The following is a 16,471-nucleotide window of genomic DNA, read 5'->3' on the forward strand; positions in this document are numbered from 1 at the left end:
AGTCTACACTCATCTCCTGTCATATGGCAGGTTGGAGGAGGCTAAGATTTTGTGGACAACCCAAAGTTCCCTACTCAAGTTTCAGCCAAAACGGAGCTACATGGAAAAAATAAAGCACTAAAAATTTCCTGTTTCCACTGAACAATTACTTCTATTTTTTTAATTTTATTTACAAAAAGAGGAATAAATACTAAGCATCATCTGTTTCATATCATGTCGGTACAAAACTCAGGAAGGTTTTCAGACCAATCTATAAAAGTGAAACACAAAATTACTTGATCCATTCAATAGGCTCAGTCTCTTAACATTCACTTGACACACTACTACCACAAACAGCTAGAGCCTAGACAGAGAATCAAAACTGCCACAATCTATATAAATCAGGACGAGAGCTTTTTACCTCGTTTCTTTTCAGTCTTGGCACGAGCATCGCAGATTTCTCTTTTTCTCTTGGAGTAGTCATTGCCTCCCATGCTCACAGAACTCTTCCCACTACTTTCTAATGCCCCCTTAACAAAGAACTTCAACCTCCACAAAGTTGACTCACTCTGCATGGGGAACAGAAATTTTAAGACAAATATATACTTTAATTGATGAAGTAGAAGCAAATATGGAATACTATTTCCCGCTAAGAAAGATCAATAAATACCTGAGCATCCATATCCAGTTCCACCTCTTCAGCAGTGGCTTGGAAACTTGGGTTCTTCTTAGCAATAATCTCCAATGCCTTGTTGAGATCTTCTGGATCCAATCGACTAAGGCCAGAACACAGTTTCTTTTTCTCCTCCGTTGACATTTTCCTAGAAAAGAAATATTTTAAAGTAGTATCATTTTTGCACAAGCAAGCAGTAAGATGAGAAAATCAAAATGTTCCACATATAGTTCAAGTATGATGATGTGTTGGCAACAGCTCCAAAGCACGATGTGGTAGTTGGTAATAAATTTGTGAAGTTGTAAACCCCGTCCAGGCCGTAAGTGTGTATCTCATTCAACCAAGATATGAAAGAAGTTGCTCAAAGGCTCTTATTACTCATTCTTCCCTTTCCCGAAAAATAATTGGATAGTTTCTTAAATCTTTGTATCAGTACCACTGAAAAATGCTGAAAACTGCAGGCCTTAAACACCTGAAGAATGAAATTTAGATACATCTTCAATTGAAGGATGCTGCTATTGCTGAAACATTTCAGGAATGAATTGATTCATCGGTAGTAGCTGGGTAGGGAAAAACTTCAGGTATGATCATACAAGTAAAATTTCATCAGTATACGGAACACAAGTTGTTCTTCTATCAACTTGAGTTTCACAAAGAAGAATAGACAGAATAGGTGGCTGTACACCATAAATGAGAGAACCCTGTACAATTCTCAAAACAGTTATCAAGGAGAAGGCAAGTACTGGTGCAAGAGAAGGCAAATACTGGTTACTGCTCTGATACCATGTACGAAAACAAGGATCTGAAACCAGTACTTGCAATTGTAAAGAGAGAGGAGAGGAGAGGAGAGAGCAACAGATGAGAATCCAACCTGCCATGATAGGATTCAGAATGTTTCCTACTAAGACTCCAACACCTAATTACAATCTAATAAAGGAAATAATACAGAAAAGTAAACACTAAGACTCCAACATCACTCACCATAGGGACAATCCCCCTATCATGAGTAACATTTAACACATATCATAGATCTTTCCTTAGTACATCTGGAAAGACATCAACATTTGGCATTACTACCCTCTTGGCATTAAAATTAGCTGATTTCCTAATTATCATTCATCACAGTGAGCAAAATGGTATTCCAACACGCTGATTGCTTTAAATAATTGGATTCAATTACATAAAGTTAAAAGGCTGAGTTATATATTACATAAAATTAAAAAGTGAATATTCACCAGCCAATGTGTATGCAATGAAATCAAATCTAACACTAAAGAACAAAACAAATAATACTTCAATTCTACAAGACCAGAACATACATAAAGAACAAACCTGCACTTTTGGATCACCATTTCTCTGAGTTCTTCTAGATGCATATCAACCTCACAAAGCTGTAAAAAATTCAGAATAAATAAGACCAGATCATTGCAAAGACTAAAATAGAACACTGCAAGAACCACAGGTTTCTCCTGGGGCCCCATCCAAGCACACGCACCCCACATATTTCATACACATTTATGCTTAAAAGACAGGTTTTGACACTTTAACCTACCTCATTACTTGCATCCCTAGCCATCTTTGCATGAGCAGCTTCCTGAGCAAGCTGCATGTTTGACAGTGCCTCTGCTTCCTCCTCTTTTCGCCATGTTTCCTGCAAGTAATAAGGTTTGGAAGTAAGTAACCCTTGTTTTTCTTTTCTTTTATTTTAAATCTGTGTCAAAAGATACACTTCAGCAGGAAATGAAAATATACATGAAAACGAATTACTAGTGAACTTTTACCTCCTCAATAACTTTTGGCAAAAGTTTTAGCCACTTTTCCTCAAATTTTGCCAACAAAGTTTTGGCCATCACATGAACATCATCACTTTCATCATTATATGTCATTGCATTCTTGAAAACCAACCTCACATCAGCATATATCTCTCGGACATTCTTATAAGCACTGCCATCTTTGGCCTCCATCTTATTCTTTATTGTACTAAAATCCATGGGCTTCTCAATAACCTGGTATACACTGCTTGTGACAAATTAATCAAGTGCCTACACTGAAAAAATCCAAAAACTGATACTAATGTTGAACAAGTAACAAAAACAAGGAAAGCGCTCCTACAAGTCAATGGATTGGAATCACTAACATAAACAAGTATGTTAATTTGAAGAACCACAATGTTGACATATAATAAATGAATAGATTCTTGGGGGGGGGGGGGGGGGAACTAAACAAAATCATCCAGCTTTGGAGTCACTACACATTGTTATATATTTTCAAAGCCTATAGAAGGGGTAGTGCTTCCTAGGAGTTGATTTGGAGATTATATTCCATTGTGGATGTATACTTGTCATCTGATCCTCTACAACGTATTACTATGTATTTTTTTATTCAGGCATTGTAAAGTGTATTGATTAGCTCATTGAGTCGATCATTGCATGGAAGCATGTCCCCTATGTATCACTATGTACTACTTTTCTCTCTGATCCATAAATGTTAATTATCCAAAAAAATAATAATTATAATTTATATATCATAAATTCATAACCAATACAAATTAGACACCTAACTTGACTCTTCCTTACAGACCAAAAAAAAAAATGTCTGCTAGAAATAGAAAACTCCTAGAAGACTTATTTATTCACTCTAAACAAATAATACAAATTAGGCACCAAACTTGACTCTTCCTGAGAGGAAAAAAAAAATGGTCTTCTAAAAATAGAAAACTCCTAAAAGACTTATTTATTCATATTAAGGCTCTTTTAAAATTAGAAACTAGACTTCGTAAGGCATAACTCTGCCAACAACGTTTGCTGGTGGTCCCAAGCCAGGTTATTTACGTGCACATGTGGTGTCCAGGTGCTTGCATAGTTGGCCATCAGCAATGATAATGTTGCCTTACCGCCAATGTAACTCCTCATGTTGCCTTGACTACCCGATGTTAAGGCAGACAATACTGAGAAAAGAGTAAAAAAGATACGTGAGAAAGAAATTACCTCATAGTAGTCATGTAGGCCAAGACCTTCAACATCTACAGGCTCCAGAAAGGGCCCTGCCCATTTGTGCTGTGTAATCTGGTGAGTAAATTCAGCGATTAAATAAGTCCTCAATAACAGAAGTATATTACGTTCTAACTTAATATGATAAGAGTTCCATGACATGCATATAGTTACAGTTATAGTCGCCAAGGCATTGCCTAGGCATCCAGGCCCCCTACAACACATTGGGTCACCCAGATACCATGACAACAATGGTTACAGTTAAGGAGAAGATTGTTAATAAGTTAACACAGAAAGGTCTCAGGTTGCAAGCATCGCAGTAAATCTCTTGGATGATGGATCACAAAATACTCAAGAAGAGCCTTTCATCGTACTTTTTTTTTAATTACATTGTGCTTTCAATCTTGCTACACATCCATAAAACAGATTAACCATTATCATGATATAATTGAGTCAACAAATGGTTTATGTTCTAGATAATGATTGTGAACATATGGGAAGTAACTTCTTTAACTTTTTTATTTTTTTGGCCATGCAACCAAGTCATAATTTACTGATGAATATAACCTCCCATTACCCAGCATCTGAAACATGTGGCAGCGCTCACTGCATATTATACATATTTTATCTTTTATAGAAGATGATGGAAGGAGGTTTGATACTCTTTATGGATCATTATAAATGATCTATGGCCCCTGAATCCGCTCACATTTGGAACTCTGACAAAACATTGAGTTGAGAAGTTTCCATGACTTTTTACTCCCAAAATAGCTTAAGCATATGGTTCTTCAGTCCAGGAACATCACTTGGAATCCACGAGGGGGGCTACAAATAGCACAGTTTCAAAAATGATGCAATTCCCACCACTTAAATGTTTCTCATAGTAGACATAAAGGGGGTTTCTTTTTGTCTGGACTTCCTTTGGTATCTGCTGTCTGGCTAGTAGGGGTGGCAAAAAAATCAGGAGAAATCCAGGTCCACGTTGGACAATATTGCATGTCTCTGCTTCTTTGTCCAGCCCGAACTTGGTTTGAACTTGGATTATGGTCAAGGGTCTAGGGTCTATGTCCATTTCTGACCAGGTTTTGTCTGAAATGCCATATCTATGTATATTTGATTTTGTTCCCAGGAAGTAAATAAGTATAAACGAGAGTATAAATAATTTCAAAAAGATGTAATACACAAGATCCAAACTCAAAATCCAGCAGATGCACAATAAATACCAACTTAAGATAACATCAACCATAAACTAATTCAGTATAATTCGCCATCTCAAATTCAGACAAACCAGGAGAGTTATCTGAATTGCCCAACCAAGATCAGTCCTGTTTTTCATTTAGAATACACCAACCATACTGGAACCTTGATTCTGGACAAGAAAAAGGAAGTTGGAAAGGGACTCACGGAGATTATCAACATTTTTGCTTTCTTCTTTTAATTTTTTTTATATAATTTTGTGCTTCGGGTGGATACAATATAATGGTTGTAGCATATTTTACTCCTAGAGCTACTGCATACATAACTTATACCTCAATCAGTGTTCTATAAGGAAAAATTAGATTAACGCATACAATAGACATCAGAGCACACTTAAAAAAACAGACAGACATTTGAGAACAAAAGATCCGTGTTTCCATAACAGACTCTAAAATAGAATAAGCATTATATATTTCTGAATGGATTTATTTTCACAATTATAGGAGAACACCAGATCTATTGGAAAAACGCAAAAGAGAAAAACGAAAGTATACATATTTTGAACTCCGCAAAGCAAAAAAAACAAAGGTTTTTCTTTTTATTTCTTGATTATGGAATAACATAGCATTAAAAGATGACAAAAAAAAAAATATGGCCCATTATTACAAGAACAAAAGCAAGGTCTGTCAATTGCCTGACGCAATATTGTGGAGAATTGACGCATAAGCTCTTGCATCCTTTTTGCACTAGCCGCCTCTCTCCGTGCTGCATCTTGTTGCTGCCTCTTGATGCTAGGAATTGGTTTCTCCCTATCCTTCACCACTGAGCCACATTTAGAACTGTTCGGTTGTTTTTTATTTGAAGACGAATAGAACTGTTCCACCTCATTCACTTTCTGCTCAAGCTGCAAGTTAAGAAAAAAAAAAAAAAACTATAAGAACAATCAGTTTGGTGTGTTCAGAAAGGGGAAAAGAATAAAGGCAAAAAAGGCGGGGCAGAATTAAAAAAGGAAACAAAAAATATGCAATTAGAGTTGTAATTCCATAAATGAAAGAGGAAAAAATTGCAACACTGATTGATTAATCAGTAATCTTCAGCTAATTAAGTGTGGAGACCTTGGCATCAGATGTCTCCAAATAATCAATAAATTCAAAGTGTTGTAAGAACCTTTGGTACTGAAAATAACAGATATTGGATAAAGATGGGACTGTTAAAACGCTCCCCTCCCTTGTACTTTGCCGAAATTACATATGGATCCAAACGTTTTAAGAGACTTTGCCCCCCGCTCTCCCCTGGATTTTGTAAGATTTTCACAATGAAGTCCAATCTGTTAGTGCCCGTTAAATTGGGACTGTTAACTGATGACACCACCTAATATCATAACATTTAATGCCCAAAATGTCTTCTTTATAGGTGAACTTACCTATATTCCCGTCAATGAAAACAAAAGAGGGAAGGCAGCCTCCCTTGATCATCTTCAACCCATGCTCTCGGATGCTCTCTGATTGCTTCAACCTCCGGTTGATGCAGATACAGGTTCCAAAACCGGAATCGGATCACGTATGGCCCACCTAATTAACAAATAGCACAAATATCATAATCAATGGCAATCTTTGATGCAGATGCCTTGGCTTGGCTGGACCGAACTGACCCACTATGGAGGCCTAAGCCAAGACAGAACCAACCCAAACCGATATTCTGGTCTGGAAAGGGTAGGTAGTTGATAATTAGGGAAGCAATCTTAATATATTTGAATCTCCTTGTTTTAGAAGTAGATACGTAGGAGTAGTATTTTGATTTCTAGTTTTAGTTTATTTCTTATTAGACAAGTTTCCATTCTTGAGATGTCTTTCTCTTATTTATATGTAATCGCTGGACAATATTGGGTAGATTTGCAGAACTGAATTGAAGTTGGATGAATACTTTTCCTTGGTTGAAGCTATAGCCAAACCCTTCTTCTCCCTCTCTAAAATTCTTTCACCTCTTCCCTTCTTCATCTTCACTATTTTTTCCCGGTTTTTTTTCCGTACCCTGTTCTGGGCGATACTACCAGAACTGAAAGAAATCTTCGCTGAAGCTTTATTTCCACTGGATTGACCCTGAGGTTTCGAGAGTAGGGCTCTCATAGGCGATTAGAACCCTGGAGTTTCTTCCCCAAGCCATCCTCTGTTGTGAGCAGGTCAACCGACAGCAGGTTCTGGTTCTCCTATTACCACCAGATCTGAATAGCAGGGACTACTGTTCATCTTTGTTTTCTGTTTGAAGTATTTTCCTGTCAGAATCAAGAGGCCAGAGGGTGTACAAGCTTCGTCGAAGATTTTGGGCTGAATCAATGAACCTGGACAGAGTTCTCACCACAGCAAGCTTTCCCTTTTGCCGCTGGGCTACTGTTTGTGTCGTGAGGTTGAAGACAACCTCATAAAGTGAGTTTCTTAATTTTTTTTCCCCTTATTTCCTAAAGTGGCCCTCCCTTTTATGCCTAATCAGATTTGTCTGTCCTTTATTTCGTATTCCTAATTTGTTCTTGGCCTTACGTTATACTCTCCACTCAAGTCACTTTTGCCTTCCCTTGGTTAAATTCCAGCTAATTACAAAACTGCCACTCTTTTACAAGTTACCATCTATTTACCAGATTGCCACCCTTTATTAGAAACTTCAAGTTATTTACAGAACTGCCATTATCCTTGATATTTGATTATTTCACTATTGAATGGGCCCATAAGTGAGCCGATTCCAGTTTTGGGAACCCGGTTTCGCATCAGTCTTGTAATATACCAGAACTTTCAAGTGGTTAATAACAACTAAAGAGGCAAAGGGATTTGAAAGGAGTTACCATTTGTTGTTTAGGAACAAACTAGGAATTGCAAATGACTTAATGGTGGGGTGTAATAATGAGGGAAAATAGGGGCAACAATATGGAAGTAAAACAAAAGGACTTTTACACAAAAGACGAAGACCTAGAAGACTTCTTGAATCCCCACTTTAGAAGAAGAAAGTAACTTATGAAAGGGGAGAGGTATTCTTGGAATGGAAGGGAAAGAAGGGACAACACATTAATTAGAATAGAAGAATAGGGGTAAACCTGAAAATAAAAATGTAGTGCCTTAAAGAAACAAACCCACGATTGAGTTGTCTTCAAGCTGGGAAAAGACATGCAGGCGGTGGAAACCAGCAAAGCTTCGAGAGAAAGAGCTCCCTGGTTTAGCCTTGGATTGACCAGAAATTTCTGGAGGAGGGTCGCAACACAAGGACCACTTATTTCTCACAGCCACCGGCTTGAAACAGCAGCCCAGAATTCAATATGGAGGATCTGAATCAAATTCTAGCGGTAGAACAGAGACCATACCTGAAACTCAGGTTAGAAATTCCAGTTCAGCGACCTATTGGGTTCAGATTTGGCAGCCTGGGTCGCCCTAGGGTATTGGCTTAGTGCCTAGAATCTGAGATGGACAGATAAAGAATCAAAGTAGATCAACACCTCTCTTTCTGGAATCATAGGATTGCTGAACAGAGCAGAAAACCAGAAAAGAAGTATAAGAAGAAGAAGGAGAAAGAGGGTTACTCAAGGGAAGAGAAGAAGAGATGTTTGAGGGGGAAAGAGAAATCACAGGGAAGAGGGGGGCGGGAGCACACAGCCACGTAGGCATTTCATAAGCTCAATTCATTCTTCTTTTTCATCTCCCAGTAACTTGGGCTACATGCCAATTTATATTAAACCAAACTAAAATAAATTCCTAATTAAAATCTTAAACTGAAATAGAAACTCCAAATTATTTTAGATGCATAAAATAGAAACAAAATAAAACTAAAATTGGAAATTAAAACTTGTGTAACAGCTACCCTAAAATAACCCAAAATAAAAGATTCTCGAACGGGTTCTGGTCAATCCATTGAAGCGCTCCTGCATCACTGGTTTTCAATTTGATTCTTCACAAGTTATCCAGTGAGGAATGGAAGAAGCAGCTTGAGGAGAACTCGTATAATCACCCTCTAATGTCTTTATAATTAATCCTCCGGAGGCTATCAAAAGGCTTCATAATCAGATTTCTATGCTCCAGGTGGCTTCTGAATTGGATATCCCTCAAGAGAATGAGACATTCGGGATACCTAAAGTCCTAAACAGATTGTGATCTACAATTCAGGTGCATTGTTGCATCCGGTCTAACTGGAGGGGAAGAGGTTTCCCATGATATGCAGTTTCAGAGAGAGAGAGAGAGAGAGAGAGAGAGAGAGAGAGAGTGATAAGTGCTATTCTATATATAGCAGCACTATGATCTCTATGGTGGTATGCTTCTGATTTCTATGGCTTCTTATCAAAGATTCAAAAACCAAACCGAATTCATTGCTGATTCTTCTTGTTAGATTTTAGAATGTTGAGGTCCCAATTCCATTGCGCACCCTCTTGGGATTTTTATCTCTTACGCCATATAACAGTCACTACCGACACCGTAAACCAATGGGAACAGAGAGACCATCATCCTCTGAAAGAAGCTCCTAATCGAACAAGCTGAATCCCATATTATCATCACTCTCTTCCTTGGGCTCTTCTTTCTTCTCCTCAACTGCAGGAGCAGCTGCAGCAGTGCTACCACCACATGCGCCTCCAAATGGGGCAGCAACAGCAACGGCAGCACCACCACCTGCGCCTTCGATGTCTGACTGCTCCCTTCCTGGATAAGGGTTTCACGAAAGGGATTTGGGCGTTTGGGTATAAGAGGAATAAAAGGGTATAATGGCTCTTCAAGATGAAGTTGTTTTTCCATTAAGGGTAATATGGTCTTTTGTGGTTTAAAACTAACAGCATAGTAGCACCGTCATAGCTAGGGGAGGGGGCGTATTGGCGTAATTCTGAAAACATTCGGATCTATATGTAATTTTGACAAAGTACAAGGAAGGAGGCATAAATTTCCCTAATAGTAATAATTGGATAGGTATTAAGTTATGACCATTAAAGAGCTGGACAATGAAAAGGAATCAAATGAAAGCCTCCCCAATGGATGAGGGTATTTTCTTTCATGATAATAGAGGACAGAGATGCTCGTGAGTCTGATTGCTTTGAAATGGCCTGAATCCCATCAGGGTAGTTAGGAACCCTGAGTTTTGTACAAAAGTTGATAAATGGAGAAAAAACAAGCTTCTCATATTAGTTGGCAAGAAATCAAAAATGAAAACAAGCTCCAGGAGTAGTTTTATAAATAATGGGTGACAAAGTGTTCATCAAAGCCTCATTGTGCAATGGATAAAATTACACTGGAGGGCATTATAATTATATAATTTCTTTCAAGATAATAAATTCTACAACATTTTAAACAAAGATAGGTACTAATTTATCCGAAGAAATATGAATATAACTAAATTCATTCATGATGACCAAAGAAAAAATGATAAATTTGATTGTAGGAATAGTAGAATAAGTATAATAGGAGAAATAACATTATTTAATCAGCTATATGAACTTCTGACACAGGTTTTCCAATTTTAGCACCTAATGTTTTCAATTCAAAGAGTATGATGGCAAGTCAAAATCAAACTTTTTTTTTTTTGGGGGGGGGATGTGGTGGGGAAGCATTGTTTGATTTCTACTTCTCAATCAAGAACTCACCTCATCAACCTTTGCAAGTGTTTTATCGACATATTGCCTTAACATCTCCACTGCTGGAGCATCGTATTCAGCCTTCCTAATATCCATTAGAGGGCCATCCATTTGAGCTCTTTCTTGAATCAATGCATCAACGGGTTCCATCTGTCACAGGGAGAAATTTCAAAAACGCTCTCAATGAGAAGCAACATAATTTTATCGAATTATTATTTCAAGCTATACAGCACATACTAGACTTCCTGCAAATCATTACACGCATGACCAAAAACAAACGAGAAAAGCAGAAAGAGGGATGGAACAAGACAAAAAATGAAACAAGATATCAATAATTAATGAAATCCAGCAGTCAGAAATATAAAATTCATATGAGAATTCTGCTGACTGACAGGAACCATATGAAGATCAAAGAAGATGCAATGAGTCAATGACTGGCATTGCAACTTCTCTAAAATTCAAACACCATTACAGCCCAAGTCTATGTTAGTATCTGAAATCTCACTACGACAATGTAAGGTTGACTAGGGGTAGACCTGGCATTAAGGCATGGTGTACCCATTAGCAACGACAAATTGACGTCACAGACTAACAGTGCAATTATTGTGGGAAGAGAATCATGTGAGGTAGGTCCACAAGACCAAATTGGCATACTCGATTCCTAACAAATACTATGGCACCGTTTGACAACATTTCTGCCGTTTCTGTTCCCAGAAACAGCAGAACCATAAATTCATGTTTCTGGGAACGGAAACAGATTTTTGGGTGTTTGATAAACCTGTTTCTTGGAATGTTTTTTGCACACAGTTATCCATACATATGCAGGTATGATAAACAAAAAGAGTTTCTTCCATACACCATAAAGTACCAAATCCAGGAAAAATATGCTCTTCAAGAAGAAATTTCTATATAAACATATATTTGATCAGAGATTCCATTATATGAGTGTGGAAATGAGAGGGAAGACTCCAGTTTAACACCACAAACAATGTGGGCAAACATTCAAAGGGTTAAAAGTTAAAAGCAGAGCCTCAAAATCAGAAAGCAGGTACAATAAAAAGAACAGCAATAGAATTTGCAAATAACCAGTAATGTAAAATAATTCCAGATCCCAAACCTCAACGAAATTCGTCGATTTGGGATCCCTATTGACCACCAATCGATGAACCTGGAGAGCAATCAATAGCTCTACATATGAAGAAAACCGAAAATCACCAAATGGAAAGGGAAAGGGTGTAAGATAAATAAAGATTTATTATGATCCGACCTCGTATTCGACTTTGTGTTTCTCAGATTCCTCAAGAGGGACGTAATACTTTGCCAGACGCGTCTTCCCTTCCCTGTTCTGTAGTAGAATGAACCGGATCTGCCATTATAGATAAATACGGGGGAATCAATCTTCAGAATCTAAAGCTTCCAATCTCTCCAGTAAAGCGAAACGACCGAAGGCAAGATTCATTGTTAAAAATATCGATAAATAGACTGACTGAATCGGAAAGTCGAGAAAGATATAGAAGGCGGTAAAGAATCCCAACAGGGAATGAGAATCTAGGGCACATTTGAGATTCGTGACAAACTAACATATTAGGGCTAAAATCAGAGAAGAGTTCAATGGTTACCTTCTTGAAGCAAATAACCAAATCGAGAGTTACAGAGCTGTGGAGTCCACTTTTGAGCATGAGAAGATTTGCAAAGGGTTCACAAGAGAGAGTTTCTTTCAGAAGTTGCAGAGCCCTCACGAGAGTTGTAGAGGGTTAACAGGAGTTAAAGATGCAAGGGAGTCGTGCTGCAGCTCGAGTTGCAGAAGAAATCCAGCAGAGGAGTAGCAGGGTACTTTCGTGGTGTTTCCACAGGCGAGAAGAAAATGAGCTCTTCCTCAAGGGCTCTTTTCTTATCGGGGATACATAGCATTTTTGGTCGATAACTTGTTTCGAGAAACGACTCATCGTTCCTGTTTCTTGGACCATAAATTAACATAAATTTCAATTTATGTTTCTGAAAACAACATAAACGGAACACGTTTACCAAACGGTATTTAACCCGTTTCTCTGTTTCTGAGAGCATGAAAACGCAGAAACGCGTTTCTGAGAACGTTATCAAACAGTGCCTATGTAGTGTACCTTCCATTCCCATGTGACCTAACCATTATCTACCTTCCATTCCCTTAGATTCCATTCCTTGACAATTGAAATTCTACCTTGAAAGTATGAGGAAGGCTCCCTATTTGGTCTACTTTTCCTTGGCGGGTGGCTATGAGATGTGGTGAAAGGGTTCCTGGTGAGGTGCAAAAGGTGATGGCTGCCGTCATAAAGGGTAATATAGGGAAAAGTTTGAACTAGTGTTGGAGAAACAAATTGCACCACCAAAGGAATATAGTAGTGAAGACAAGCCTGGTGATGTGATAGTCGTATAGGCAAGAGATATAACAAGCTGAGGTTGTGAGCAGAGTTATTGGAAAGAGAAAAACGAGAGCTAGAGAGTTCAAGGGGGGAGCTGATTTTCTAGACCAACTCCAAGATTGCGAGCATATGGGTGTTGATGTTGATATGTTCATGTCGTGCAAGGGCCAAGGTCACTCATAGACACCACAACCTTTTGAATCCCCACTTGGTTTAGAAGATGAGGGTGACATCCAGTAGGGATGGGGAGAGAAGGGTCAAAAGAGCCCATTCGATTCATAGGAGAAACTCAGTTCAATATGCCATGTATGATGCTAACCATGGTGCACGTGCTCCTCGTAAAGGCTCCTCGAGAGGACTGTGTCGTCAGTTCATACTAAATGAGGAGGTGGATAGCATGGATATAGACATTACAAGCTTGTATGACACTCTAGGGCCCAAGTCTAGGTATTAGTGGATAAGGTATGGACAATGGTGAGTACCATCTTTGCCCCAGAAAGCTCTGGTTCTGTATATGGTGGTATAGTGGGTACCATGGCCAATATAGCTCTTCTTCATTCCCCTTGAATAATGGTTAGTCGCATATTGGATCGCCTTCTATGGAGAGCATCTTCTCATACTGGCCCCTACCTATAAATGATTGCTCCACCAAGCAATTACTGTGGGTCCACTTATACATCTTCACAACCGGGTGATCTATATCTAAAGTAGGGTTGCCTTAAGTATATCGAAATTGTAGTTGTCAAGGCGTCCAGGCTGACTAGTTGCGGTCTAGGTGACTATCGTCTTATTGCATTGTCTCCTTACTGCAAAGCACAACACTTAATTTAATTTTTCTTTCATTTACTTAAGATATTATTCATAAATAAGCAAATACCCCCCATCTGTTATTTTATTTACTGAAGATAATATTGCATGCAACAGATTTGACATCAAATAATATGGTAACAGATTGATAGCATACATAGCAACAGAGTCAGAAATCTGCAGAAATGAGGCAGATATTCACAGGTATGCAATATCAGATAAAATACTCAGCCATTTCCATACGAATTATAGGAGATAAAAAGACAAATCAAAGAGATTAGCAGTTAAGGAATCATACCTAGGTGTCGTGTCCACCTCGGTTGAGGTGGTATGATTTCAAGCAATTATCCCTGCAAGATAAACAAACCGCATTACCCAGTGATCAACATTCAGCCCTAAAAAACAAAAAATTGCAGCCTGGGCGCGCGGCTCCTGCACCCAGACACAGAAGGGTGAGGAATTATCGCCCCACCCGTTAAATAAAAAATTCCATCCATATCGATGCCCACGGATTCTAGGGTTTGGTACTGGAAACCCTAACCAATTAGTGGACTCTTCGACTAGGGGATGGAGGAGATAGAGAGAGAGAGAGAGTTGCCAAGCGGAAATCAACCTTATTTCAGAGAGACAAAGAGAGCGAGGAAGGAAGGAGGGAGAGATAGAGAAAAACATAATGTGCATAGAGATACAAGGAAACATAGAGGAAGAGACGACAGAAGTAGTCTGAGATATATCTAAAAGCAGAGGGAGAGAACGAAAGATGTGGAATATGCAAACAGCCATGCGGCGGCTTACCTGAGGTTCTTGCTTCTCAGTCGAGTGAGAAGGGTGGGACCTGGGGAGTGTTGGGAATGTCTGGTTCTGAAGGGTATACGGTAAACCCTACCCCCATGTCGTATCCATGGTTTTATGGATCAGTAAGCGGATCGGATTGGTATCGGTGGATGGCGATCCTGATTTTTGGCCGATCTTATATCAGCGAATCAATACGAACCAATAGGGGTGTCAATTCGTGGCCCGACCCGACTAAACCGACCGGGACCGACCGTTTATAGATCGGCCTGGCCCGGACCGTTTATTATACGTGTCGGGCTTGAACCCGGCCCGTTTATAAATGGTCGGTCTCGGTTTTGCTACTTGGACCGACGGGCGCCCGACCGACGGGCGCCCGACCGAGACCGATCGAATAATGCCCGACCGAGACCAGCCTATTGTGTGCCGACTTGGCCCGACCCTTTAATGATTGTAGAATACCTATTTTACCCCCCAAATTAAAGAATAAAAACTAAAAAGTAAAAGACATGTTCACATTTTAAATAATGGTTATATTTGGTATCATTTATTGATTTATTGTCATTTTTTTTGGCTTACATGAGTGGGCCGGAATATAAGAGCACATTTTAAAGAGGGCCCGTTTAAAAACCGGTTAAAGCTCGTTTAACATTAAACATGTCCATAGCCCGATTAAGGCCCGACTAAAACCCGATTAAGGTAGCCCGATTATAGCCCGAGACCGACCGACCGAATATAAAGTGTACCATGCCCTCAATAACTAAGCCCGATTAGTTAAATGGGCAAACACGGTGTAGCCTTTGAAAGTCTTCAAGCTCGATTAAGCCCGACTGAAACCGGACCGGCCCGACCGGTTGACACCCCTACGAACTAAGGGTTAAAACGAAAAAAATAAAAAGGAAAAGGTTCTCCGTCTCTCTCCTCTTCCATGTGAAATGATTTATCTGGGCAAAGGGGAGAGAGAGTCCAAATTGTCTATGCAACGAGCAATGAGGTATGATGAACATTCAACAATTGAGGTGCATGATTGGACTCTCCCAGCCGTTGGATCTTCACTGCATTTTATCATCTCACTACAAACGATTTTGATGCGAGAAGAGAGGCAAACCGTTGGGACACTATCCCCCCCCCCCCCCAATAGATCACTCTCCCTAGAAAAAACTAATTTTGAAAAGAAATCAGAGGCAAATCCATTGATATGTCTGATTCTGATCCAGATACCAAATACTGAAACCCTAGGGCCCGTTTGATAACGTTTCTGTCGTTTCTGTTTCAAGAAACGGCATAAACATAAATTTCCGTTTCTAGAAACAGAAACGAAATTGAAGGTGTTTGATAAATCATGTTTTTAGAAGTCAATAGTAACCAATGAAAAAATGACCACAAGTCATTTACAGAAACGGCGAAACAAGTTGAACTTGTTTCGCCTGGGTTGTTTCTTGAACCATAAATAAGTAAAAATTTCTATTTCTATTTCTAAAAATAAGTAAAACAAAACAGTTTTATCAAACGTTTTTTACTCCATTTCTGGTGTTTTTAGAAATAGAAACGGTAGAAACGTGTTTCTTGAAACGTTATCAAACGGCCCCTAGTTTTATATTTGTAAAAATGTCTTTACATTTTAAATGGTTGTACAGTTGTTAACAAGAAAAAAAAAAAATCTTGTATCATCCCTGTTTTCAAATTTTATATGAGAAATCACCTTAAAAAATATAAAATGGTATGTGTAAAACTATCAAGTGATGACGTGTTACTACTGGTATTTTTTAAATGACCAGAGAGAGAGAGAGAGAAAAAAGGATGGGAGCCTTTAACACCCCTGTTCCGAAAAAACCCACCGTATCGCCGTCAGTAGCTTCTTGGAAGAGGACAGTAACAAAATCGACATCGTCTCCTTCGACAATTAAACCCTAACTTTCAGAACCAATCCCATCCTTCAATGATGAAACCCTAACTTTCAGAACCAACAGAGAATGTCGGATCTAATTGGTGGGTTGAGTTAGGGATTTCAGAAATTTCTCAAGATTAAACTGACATTGGG

At 38.8% G+C, this 16,471-nt stretch overlaps 1 protein-coding gene across 5 annotated transcripts; it reads right to left on the reverse strand.

Moving 5' to 3' along the window:
- Nucleotides 1–131: 131 nt before the first annotated feature.
- LOC122074609 (transcription factor GTE6-like) lies at nucleotides 132–14,581 on the reverse strand. 5 transcript variants are annotated; one of them, XM_042639507.1, is made up of 12 exons: nucleotides 14,434–14,581; nucleotides 13,937–13,988; nucleotides 11,700–11,798; nucleotides 11,550–11,600; nucleotides 10,442–10,582; nucleotides 5,534–5,743; nucleotides 3,640–3,717; nucleotides 2,434–2,658; nucleotides 2,205–2,303; nucleotides 1,985–2,043; nucleotides 650–800; nucleotides 132–548 (listed from the first exon to the last, which is right to left on the reverse strand). In XM_042639507.1, the coding sequence occupies exons 5-12, from the start codon at nucleotides 10,580–10,582 to the stop codon at nucleotides 381–383; spliced, it is 1,131 nt and encodes a 376-aa protein (XP_042495441.1). In that variant the 5' UTR covers nucleotides 11,550–11,600; nucleotides 11,700–11,798; nucleotides 13,937–13,988; nucleotides 14,434–14,581; the 3' UTR covers nucleotides 132–380. The 5 variants fall into 5 exon arrangements, with proteins under 5 accessions (XP_042495441.1, XP_042495444.1, XP_042495443.1 ...); XM_042639510.1 differs by having other exon boundaries at nucleotides 11,550–11,620; XM_042639509.1 differs by lacking the exon at nucleotides 14,434–14,581 and adding an exon at nucleotides 14,252–14,402.
- Nucleotides 14,582–16,471: the final 1,890 nt, after the last annotated feature.

Source organism: Macadamia integrifolia, chromosome 3 (genome assembly GCF_013358625.1).
Source record: "Macadamia integrifolia cultivar HAES 741 chromosome 3, SCU_Mint_v3, whole genome shotgun sequence".
Taxonomy (NCBI): domain Eukaryota; kingdom Viridiplantae; phylum Streptophyta; class Magnoliopsida; order Proteales; family Proteaceae; genus Macadamia; species Macadamia integrifolia.

Coding starts and splice junctions, on each gene's coding strand:
- LOC122074609 (XM_042639508.1), bottom strand. CDS start 10,582: ATGGAACCCGTTGATGCATTGATTCAAGAAAGAGCTCAAATGGATGGC. Junction 5,744..10,441: donor CACTTGCAAAGGTTGATGAG/GTGAGTTCTTGA, acceptor CTTAACTTGCAG/CTTGAGCAGAAAGTGAATGA. Junction 2,304..2,433: donor TGCCAAAAGTTATTGAGGAG/GTAAAAGTTCAC, acceptor TATTACTTGCAG/GAAACATGGCGAAAAGAGGA.